The sequence below is a fragment of the Carassius auratus genome, unplaced genomic scaffold (genome assembly GCF_003368295.1).
Source record: "Carassius auratus strain Wakin unplaced genomic scaffold, ASM336829v1 scaf_tig00035124, whole genome shotgun sequence".
NCBI lineage: Eukaryota > Metazoa > Chordata > Actinopteri > Cypriniformes > Cyprinidae > Carassius > Carassius auratus.
Window position 1 is genome coordinate 102117 of NW_020526205.1, and position 11571 is coordinate 113687.

The 11571-nt window shown below is 38.0% G+C and overlaps 1 protein-coding gene across 1 annotated transcript; it reads left to right on the forward strand.

The window, feature by feature from the left end:
• Window positions 1-227: 227 nt before the first annotated feature.
• On the forward strand, window positions 228-1455 carry LOC113081858 (30S ribosomal protein S6-like). The gene is made up of 2 exons (XM_026253759.1): window positions 228-827; window positions 977-1455. The coding sequence occupies exon 1, from the start codon at window positions 484-486 to the stop codon at window positions 796-798; it is 315 nt and encodes a 104-aa protein (XP_026109544.1). The 5' UTR covers window positions 228-483; the 3' UTR covers window positions 799-827; window positions 977-1455.
• Window positions 1456-11571: the final 10116 nt, after the last annotated feature.

Here is an 11571-nt window from a genome sequence, read left to right on the forward strand (position 1 = left end):
GCACATGTCCATAACGCTAAAATATGTGATGTGAAGGATTACATGACATTCTATTATTTTTGGCTGTAGAACTTGCATGAAAAACAAGTAGGCTACAAAACGTTCCAAATGGCCCAAATTTTTCACATCATAGGCTACACTGTGCTTTTCATTAGTGTTATGGACATTAGAAAAAGTAATTTTTCCTTGGAATTGTACATACTGTAGTGCTTCCAAACCATCACTAACATAGTACATAGCCTAAAAGGTAGAGAATGTTTATTTTGAGTTAGCACTTGTACTGCTCTCACTTGTTGCAGCCTGATTTAGACCTCAGTTATGAGGTGCCCGCTGTCCTAAGTGAGGCTGATGAGAGCTGGGAAGGCGAGAGGAGGCGCAGACAAAGGAAAAGAAGAGCAAAAGGGAGAGGGACAAGAGTAGAGCGTGCAGGTCTTGGTCCAGGAGACAAAGAGCAGAGAGAAGGAGAGAATTTAGAGGGAGGAGATGGACCAGGTGGAAGAGGCCAGAGAGCTGGAAGAGAGAGTGCAGATGTTTCAGGTGGAAAAGGAGAGAGTGTGGGCCCTGCACCAGGTGACAGAGGCCAGAGAGGTGGAAGAGGCCAGAGGGGTGGAAGAGGCCAGAGAGGTGGAAGAGGCCAGAGAGGTGGAAGAGGCCAGAGGAGTGGAAGAGGCCAGAGAGTTGGAAGATGTCAGAGAGGTGGAAGAGGAGATAATGCAGTTCCAAGTACTGGAGTTGGCAGCAGAGGAAGGAAAGGGAAAGGAGGCAGAGATGCAGAGGAAGAGAACAGAGTTCAGATGATCCAAATTGACCGAAGGGTCCGGACAGAGGTTTGTTTCCAGAATATGCTACACAATTGATAGACTCTAGTAAAATTATGGCTTCTGATAAGTAGTCAGCACTTGAATCAATGTTAGCATCTTTGTTATTTTTAATCAAATGTAAATAACACATTTTCTATTATGGTTTGTTTACTTAGGCACTCATTCAGGGCATGAGTGAAGTGAGGCTACGAGCACTAGCAACCCAGGTCTTCTCCCGGAATCCTGGATTAGTTTTTGATGCACTTCCTCCATTGGACAGCACAACCCCACCTAACGCTGATCTTCCATGGTGCACCTGTGGGAACTCCAGGGAAATGGCCACAGACGCTGAAAGGAAATGCTGTGGCCAGGGGCCTGACTACTGCATCAGCAAATTGGCACATTTTGATCTGTATTGTCTGGAAGATGGTTATTTGCGTATTCACAGAGATTACAGAAATGATATGTTGGTGGTAGCTGAAGTTATAGAGCCAGGAGATGATAACAGACAATTTAGGTATGCTGCTTATCGTCAATACATCTTTTGGCAGCATGGGTCACTGGGTCTGGGTAACTGTCGTGTTATTCCCAGCTGCTGTATATGGAAAATAAGGGACAAATACCCTGACCCCCAAGTCCAGTACACTGGCTTTGTACCCACCATTTGATACCATTCTAAAGTGAACAGTTAAATTCAAGTTATTTATTGTTGTATATATGGTTTTACAAATTGTTTTTTGATTTGTTCTGTTTTTTGGTTTGTTTGTTTGTAAAGAGCCTTCCTCATTTTTTCAATAAAAAAAGTTTATTTAGAATAACTATACTATGCTTTTTACAATGTAGAGAAACAGTATATAAAATGGTATAATGATAAATGTTACACAGTATAAATAGAAAACTAGACTCAGCTGCTCTGTACTGTTTAAACATTTAGTCTGAAATTGTTGATAAGCAGCTTGTGACACAAAAGTTTACATGGCCATGAAGATGGTCAGGGTTGTGAGGCTCTGGAAACTGGGCTTTACAGGTCTTTAGTCTGGAATGTTGACACTGAGGAGAGCAAAATACAACCTGAAGTTAGTTTATTTCAAACTTGGAAGTGTTATGCATGACATCTGACTTGGTGTGTGGCATGTAGCCCAAGGTGCAAAATAAATAAATTTGCATTCAACCTACCAAGACCTCTCCTGACTTGGGTGTGCAGGAGTTCCTCAATGGTTGGTGCCGGCACAGGGGGAAGTGGGCCGTACCTTCTGGGGTCATCAGGTCGTAGTGTCCTCCGTCTGGGCATCCCCTTACCAGCTAATCTCTTTTGAAGGATCATAGCTTTCAGTTCTGGAATGTAGCCATACGTCTTGGATGTCTTCCGAGTGTATAGCATATACCTGCGAGCATTCTTCTTGTACAGCCTCCTGTACCTGTATTAAAAGCAAAAAGGGGAGGGAAGAAGACATTTACATTCCAAGGGACATTTTTTGTAGTGTTCTTCTGTAGTGTTAGATGAAAATTCTATCATCACATACTCACTCACCCTCATGGTGTATATGATGATAGAATTTTCATTTTTCGGTGGAGTATCCCTTACATGGTGTTGTAATATGGTATAAAACAATAGCATGTAGATGTGAGCAAGTCACTTACTGTTTGCTTCCATCAGATTTACACAACTCTGGGTGGTCCTTGTGGTAATTATAGTCCATCGCTGCAAGGAGCATCCTGGCCTCAAAGACAGGAGGGCTAAATGCTGTGCGCTTGCTAGCGTACATTAAAATATAGTTCTGGAAGGACTCCAGATCAGCAGTGGACCTGTGGGGTGTGTGTGAGAAGAGACATTTAGTGGGACTTTGAAAATAACTTTCTATCTACAGTATGTGTATATACTCAAAATATTACCTAAAATTTAGATATTTGTGGACCTCATTAAGCCACCGCTTGTTTCTAACGATGCTCTTCAGGGCCTCATGTGCCATGGAGCCTCGCTCAAGCCACTGTTGAGTTCCACCAGATTCTAAGTCTGCATGCTGGCAGCTTCCCAGGACCCACCTGTGTTCATTTGTCACATGATGTAGGAGACCAAGCCACAGCTCCTAGAAATAATATAGAAATATAATGTACAGAAAAAAAGCATGCATATTGTACATAATTCATTATTAATGATGATTCTGTTTGTAAGTACTATAATCTAAGTGGGTCACATTATTTACCACAATGACATGTCTGGTTAGCTACTGAATCAACAAATATCCAACATCAATGAACCATCCTAACTTATTCTCTTTGCCAGCAAGGTATGTCTAATAAGTCTGCATGTTAGTTTTGCATATTATTTTTAGATGACAACTATTTTTCAAACCATATCAACTTACAAGGAACTCTTGGTAAGAATCTGCTGTGGTTGCTGTGGACCAGAAAATATAAAAAAATCTTACATCTTTTATTTTTATGTTTACATATTTCATTGAATCAATGTTCGATAATGTATTGTGAATAATCTTAGAGGATCCGATGTTAACATACCGAATACAAATACGAGGGACATAGTCCTCATCTTCACTGTCATCTGCTTCAATCTCCTCATTACTAACACCTTCACTGTCCCCCCAATCAATTCTGGCAAATGTGATAGAAAATTATATTTGTTAATACAAAGCAGAACATCTTGTTACTCAATGTACAGTAAAACCCAGTGGAACTTACACACTGTTCATTAGATCATTTATCTCCTGCTCATTCATGAACTGGGTTTCAGCATCCTGGATGCTCATGTTCTGTAGACTAAAAACAAAAACAATACAGCGGTCACAATGGATTGTTTTTTTTTTTTTTTTTAAGTACATTTTCTATAACATTACTTATCATTTGGCATATTAGGAAGCCTGAGAGGCTTTATCTACCTTTCCTCCAGAACCTCAGAGGCATCCATGGTGCGCTCATCATCTTCCAGTCTTTCCTCAATAGGCGACAGGTCCTCTCTGTAAATGGTGTAGCTGTTTAAGACCCAAATTGTTTCAAAATATGCAATTGTAATGCGGGACAAATTCAATATCACCAATGGCTATCACAGGGATGCTTTCAGTTCCATCAGAAAATATTGTTAGAGTAACTAAATTACATTAGCAATGGTCATACAGGTCAACTTGCAGCATGTGTAACTTAGTCCACGATATACGTGAAGAACAAATGACGAATCATTTTAACTGAGGTAACATTAGGCTATAGCATACAGTATACTGTCTCAATTACGTTTCAAATTGCCATAATGGGTGTGCTAATGTTGTTTTCCTCAGCTTCTCAGCATAATGACAGAAAAACGGGCTCCTGTAATGCATTGCTTAGCATACGTCCATCATGTGAGCTAACGTTATTTTACTTTGCACAAACATGCCTAACTTTGTTCAACTGCCATTAATATATCAAATGTCCATCGACATCAAGTACAAGTTAGCCAAGCATAGATGAATCTTACCTGTCCAGGAGAAAATTAGCAACGTTGGCGTCTGTGTTCAAATTCTTCTCTGTTTTCAGCCGTCTCCATCGTTCAAAAGCATCTCCAATACAAATTCTGGTTTTATTTCGGACTTTGTCACGACGAATATCACAATTATAACGAGGTCTTTTTGATTTAGTAACAGACATTTTTATCCAACTGGAGTTAGAGTAAGTTACAGCAAAGCTGGCAACACGGATCCCGAAACACTACTGACTTCGTGACTGGTAGATAGGAGGAGGCGCGTCAGGCCAAAACACAAAATGACAACAACATCATCAGTTGAGGGCTGCAAGTCCACTTTTTAAATGACATTTAAAATGTCCTGGCCGGACTACTGTTGTCAGTGATATACGTATATGAAATGAACAGGATTTCTTAATGTCTAGTGACACATCAGGGCCATTTTATGATTAATTAAAATAGATTACTTACATACAGCTCCTTTAAAATACAACAACGAGCACCACAAAACAATTTAAAGAGGCACGTTCAGCGGTCTCTGTGGGGGATAGGAAAGTTAACAAAGTAAATTGATCTCAAATGTATGGCACTCTCTCTTCATTTTATAAAATAATCCTAATTACATCTATTCATTTTATAATCCTTGTACTAGCATTTTATTCAGACTAAAGCCCCCTTTAATTCAAGTGAGAAAGCGTTTTGTGTGTGTGTGTGGCTTTTAGCACATTCTGTCATGCCAGTGACTGCTGCCTGCAATAGATCCATTTTGCAGCATTATGGTTAACAATTAATAGATAAATTGATTGTTAACAATTAATAGAAAAATGTATTGTTAATTTTAACGACAATCGATTATGGAATTAATCAATATTTTGCATCCCTACTTTCAAACGTTTGTTCACCACCCCCCAAAAAGAAAAAAAAAAACAGTTTTGTTTGTTTAATACCGTGAAACCGTATAACCGCGGTATTTTCTGAAACGATTATCATACCGTGAAAATCTCATACCGTTACAACCCTACTCTCTACCCATTAGAGAATCTATCAAAAGTCTGTAATGAAGAGAATGAAAATAAAAGAATTACAAAATTAAAATAACATAACATCAACAAAGAAACAGCAAACATAAAAGTAGTCAGGTCAGCACGAAGCCATCTAATACCTAAACCAAACCCACCCACAAAATCAACCCTAACCCTCACAGAACATTACAATGACAGTAAAACTACTCATTATAACAAGAACTAAGTGTTCTGAACAATTCCTTATTTCGCCCTACCTTATATAATCCTCAATCAAAACAATCAAACAAAGTATCCAAATTATACAACACATAGATAACACTACACTAAATGAGAATGTAAAAAATAAATAACATTTCCCCTAAAGTAAACAACAATTGCAACCAAACTCTTGCAAGTAGTTGCAAGAGTTTGCACCTAAATTGCACCTAAAAATAAATAAAAATGTAAAAAATAAATGAGATACATCTTACAACAAATCCGATTCAATGACGGTATCAGATCAAATGCCACAGCATCACCAAAAAATGCCTTGACCCCCCATTTTACCCCCCACCCTCTTCCTGATTAAAAAATATATATCCGGATAAAGATCCAAAAAAATTTCTCTTCAAACTACGCAGAACAATAATAGGCTAAATAATAATTATTTCGACATTTATTCGTACACTGAACCGAGAACCGTTTCTGTCGGACGCGTCTGATACGAGCATGCGTGATTCAGCGTGAAGCAGACTGACTCATAGCTCGTCTGAACCGAACTGATTCTTTTGGTGATTGATTCTGAACTGATTCTGTGCTAAAGTTATAAGCGCGGGTAAACCAAAGGCTTGAATGAAGGGCAATCATCGCCAATGACGGCATTACATTGAGCGCAAAAGCGCAAAAGCGGTGAACCGTTTTTTTTTTCAACTGGTTTATTTGATCGAATTGTCCGAAAGAACCGGTTCACTTGAGCACCTGCTCCTTTGCCTCTTAAGTACCCTTTTATCGATTTTTACATACCCTTTTGTGAATGCCTGCCCACGCCCAGTCATAATATTAGTACAATTTATTAATAATAATTAAGCCGTAAATATAATGACCAACATGATGACCTTTCACCTGACAACGAGTTCATCCAACCGGGACGATTCCTCACGCCGCAGCGCATTTTTTAATAGCTAGAGGATATTTCCAGCACCGTGGCAGCTGGTAAGTGCTGTTTCATTCTCAGTGAAGTGATTTTGATGTTTATTTACTTAGTATTATTTTACAAGAACGATGTGATGTGAGAACATACAGATATGTTGCTGTGTGTACTCTGTAGCCTGTAGTGTATAAGTAACAGTAGCGTGCTGTTTGAGGGAGAAAAGTTTCACAGGCATCGAGGGGTCTGGTCTTTTTTATGTTATTTGACTAAACTTTTATTATATTACAGTAATTATTTATTTTTAACACGTAAAAATAATTATCACAACAAGGCGTATTCAGATATTCTCATTCTCTGAATTATCATTATATAAATAATAATTCAGAAATGAATTAAAATATAATTATATTTTAAATGTGATGCACATTTTTTTCTACAATAGCAACAGTGTTTACAACAGCAAGACCACTTTATCCTGTAAACTCAATAATATCTCTCTGGAAATAAATGTAAAAATATCAATGTCAATAAAAATGCATAATATATCTGACATGAAAGTGCAGTGTGAAGGATATGAATAACAAATGTAGCCTGTCATTTGTTTACATTGCAAAGGTGTTTTTGTTGTATAGTAGCAGTAATATGCAGTTATTAGCCGTGTCCACTGTATTTTTTGTTGGTTTTCATGAGACCCCCATTGCCCCCCCAATCAAAATTGTCTGGAGCCGCCACTGCACAGCATCAATCAGTAATTAGAAACATAGAAATGGCCACATGCTGCAAAACACTTTCATTGAAAAGTAAACCATTTATATAATGTCAGAGAGCTCAGGAAGATCTGGCACAGTTAAGTCAATGTTGTACAGAGGGCTCCCTCTTGACATAGAAAGTAAATAAGGTCATAAGTCCCGCCTTTCAAATTTATTGAACGGCTATCATAGCACTAAGTGGTACTACGGTAAGCCATCAAAAATTCCTTGGCCTCATCCACCAATGCAAGCATCTTTTGCTCACTTTCCTTAGTCAGGATCCTCAGTCTTGCAGGGAAAAGAAGGGATGGCTTAAAACCAAGATTGTAAAGCTCTGCCATTACCCCTCGATATTGAGCGCGCTGTTTCAGAACTTCCAGTCTGTAGTCATCGTAAATGGCGATTGGGTTGCCACAGTACTGTTAGGATCCTCTTCTTTTACGAGCCTCACGTATTACCGCCTTCTTGATCTGATACAGATGAAAACGGACTATTACCACTCTCGGCCTCCCTCCCTGTTTCATCTTAGCGATCAGAGCCTGATGAGCCCTGTCGAGTTCCTGAGGAGCCGAGGACCTTCAAACTGTAAGCCAATGATCCTGATATTATTACGCCGACTAAGCTATTCAAGGCTGACATCTCGCCATGAGCCGCGATCACGTCGTCTTTACTTGTGTCTTTCTTCACATGCTTGGTTGATTTGAATGTCATTTTTCTGCTTCTGTGTATATTAAACATGTTATCTTATTAAATTTGGATAAAATAAGCCAGAAGAGGATTATAAACTGATAAAATAGAAGAATTGGACAGGGAGCATGAGGTAGACTTTTATTCATAGTATTTTAAACTAATTTACTTCACACACAGTAATTTTAGAGTTTTATGTAAAACATGATTTCCTTTGGTTTACCGCCATTTAATGTTTTAAGTAATTTGCAGGACTGGAAGTAGACTGTGGAAAATAGAGAACAGACTGTTCAACAGATTATAGAAAACTATTTGTGTTTTGATAATTTCCCCTATTCATTGTTCTAAAATACAAAATTAATAATTTCTAAAGTTATATTTATCATACAAGTAGAGATATTTCATGACAAACTTTTAGTGATCATCTGAACATGACTGAATTAATTCAAGGCACATATTTTCATTATGCAGAACTCTTTAAACAAGCCTTTTTTTTACTTTACTAAACAAATGTACGTCTGCCATGCAAACCAGCAATAGATAAAAAAGCAAACATATAGGCCTAGTAGAAAATGTATCTGTATCTAAGTTGATTATTAGCCTACTCTACTCCTACAGAAAATGATTAAAAACTGCTAGATCTGATTACTTTCGTCTCTTTTAGAAGAAAACAAACATATACCAGGTATTTATTCAATACAGTGGCTAAATTAGCGAAAAAAATATAAAGTATCAACAAGTGTTGACATTGCCCAACATCACAGCAGTAATGACTTTATGAACTACTTTACTTCTAAAATCTATACTATTAGAGATAAAATTGTAACCATTCAGCCGTCAGCTACAGTATTGCATCGGAGAGTGCACTATAGATCCCCTAAGGAACAGTTCCACTCATTCTCTACTATGGGAGAGGAATAATTGTATAAGCTTGTTAAATCATCTAAACTAGAGCCCGACCGATATGGATTTTTGGGGGCCGATGCCGATATTAACTCGAAAAGAGCCGATTTATTTTGAAAATAAACTGGATAGTAGAACCATTTCCTATAAACTGCACTTACACAACATTCAATAGCAAAATATCTGCCTGTTCTATGTATGTGGGCTGTATAAAACATTTTCCAGAAGGGATTTATGTTAAAAAAAAAAAAAAAAAAGCCTTAGATTACAGTCTCAATGACTAAACAATTGGACATCAAAAGTATATATTTTTTAATGATCAAAAAACAGTCTGGTTTTAAACATTTAACACTTTTACTTTCTTCCAGTTGAAGCTGGTTTTAACAGTCTGTGTGTGTACTGTAAATAAATTATAATACTAAAGTTAAAGTATTTGCAGAAGTATTCCCACACTTTGCTGCTACAGCATTCACCTTTTTTAGCCATCTGTAGGGCAGAAAGAGAGACAGAGAAAGAATAAGCATGTGTATTAATAATATCACCATGTATCATTACTCATGTCATCATTAGAATTATAATAATAATAAACAGGGATCTCCTACATAGGCAAAAATGAGAAAAATATCTATATTTTTTCATTTGTCAAGTAATAGGTATTACCTACTTATATTTAACTATATTATTTCAACATTTCCCTGTTATGTCTGTAAAGCTGCTTTGAAACAATATGTAAAAAAAAAAGAAAAAAAAAAAAAAGCGCGTGTTCAGCTCACATTTACTGTCCCCTCTGGTTTAATCATTTCTGACGCACCTACTGTAGTTACTGTAACTACACTACATTTGCTCTCACAGACACATTCACAACGGACCCGTATATATTCTCCTCTTCTCTTTGTGCAGTCTGAATCAAAACATTGTCATGCGCTGGCGAACGTAAAGTTAGCCTACTGTTACCGGAAGATTATGGAATCAATTCGAAGTTGAATGGTTAACGTTAGTGCCATGAACACACCGCTGTCAATTTTGAGAAGAACCACCTTCAAACAAGTTAATAGCAAGCATTTAAGGGGCCTGCTAAAAAGGAAGCTATATTAGCGTTAGAGTAACGTAACCAGCCTGAATTCACCAAATTGTTCTCTGGACCTGAGGGTAACCTCTTCTTCCTTGCTTCTCTCTTAATTCTCATCAGCAGGACTAGCGCTATTGCTCGCTTCTTACAACGGGACAGATACATGTTTGCTGCTGACTGAAAGGAGGAACAACAGACTATGAAAGAGCTCCCGCTAAAAGTTTTTAAAACTCCGCCAACGCCATAGCGCAGCGCAAATCGCGTTGTATCTGAAGGGCAACGTTAAACCCAGCGGGCAAGCGTCCACGTCCTGTGTGAAAGTACCATTACGCGGTCATTATGTGGGAAACACACCGCAATAGAATAAGAATAAGTTAAATGCTAATGTTATAGTTTGACCGCTTATTAACGTTCGCGTTCTTCCACTGATAAAAATGGTATTAGCTTTGTGGCTAATCTAATATAGCAATGCATAAGCGGCTGTAAGTGATGTTGCAGAATATTTAGAAGTGATAATGATAGGACCGTTAGCTAGAACTACCACACCGTTTTTATATACAGTGTATGAACTAAATCTACAATCATTTCACATGACGAACGACAGACTCATCTGGGTGGCTTGGCTGATTGCTTTCTTCTGTAGTGAATTTCTGGCGCTGTTGTTAACTCTGGAGTTGGAGACCGCCCTCTGGTGGGCAAACTATGCAACACTCATAACATGAGTGAAGCATGAGACTCCGTTTCTCATGTTTCATCGGCCGTTATAAACGCTGATGCAGATTTAAATGCAGTTAGCTCATATCGGCCGATAATATCGGCCGGCCGATATATCGGTCGGGCTCTAATCTAAACCAACAACATGTATGTTAGACCCTATTCCATCTAAGCTCCTAATAGAGGTGCTTCCAGAAGTCATAGATTCTCTTCTTTTACATTTATTCATTTAGCAGACGCTATTATCCAAAGCGACTTACAGATGAAGACAGTGGAAGCAATCAAAAACAACAAAAAGAGCAATGATATATAAGTGCTATAACAAGTCTCAGTTAGGTTAACACAGTACACGTAGCATGGGATTTTAACTAATATAATAAATAAAAAGAAAACAGAATAAAAAAATAAAAGAATAGAGCAAGCTAGTTAGAGGTCTTTACACATACACACACACACATATACAATTGCAAAATAAATGAAAAGAAAATAGAAAACATAAAGATTAGAAAGGTAGTTAGATTAAAGAATAGAATTAGAATAGTGAGTGTTAAAGTTAGAGGGTCAAATAAAGATGGAAGAGATGTGTTTTAAGCCGATTCTTGAAGATGGCTAAGGACTCAGCTGCTCGGATTGAGTTGGGGAGTTCATTCTACCAGAAGGGAACATTTAATTTAAAAGTCCGTAAAAGTGACTTTGTGCTTCTTTGGGATGGCACAATCAAGCGACGTTCACTTGCAGAATGCAAGCTTCTAGAGGGCACATGAGTCTGAAGTAACAAATTTAGGTAAATGGGTGCAGAGCCAGTGGTAGTTTTGTAGGCAAACATCAATGCCTTGCATTTTATGCGAGCAGCTATTGGAAGCCAGTGCAAATTGATAAACAGAGGTGTGACGTGTATTCTTTTTGGCTCATTAAAAATTAATCTTGCTGCCACGTTCTGAATTAATTGTAAAGGTTTGATAGAATTGGCTGGAAGACCTGCCAAGAGGGCATTGCAATAGTCCAGCCTGGACAGAACAAGAGCTTGAACAAGGAGTTGTGCAG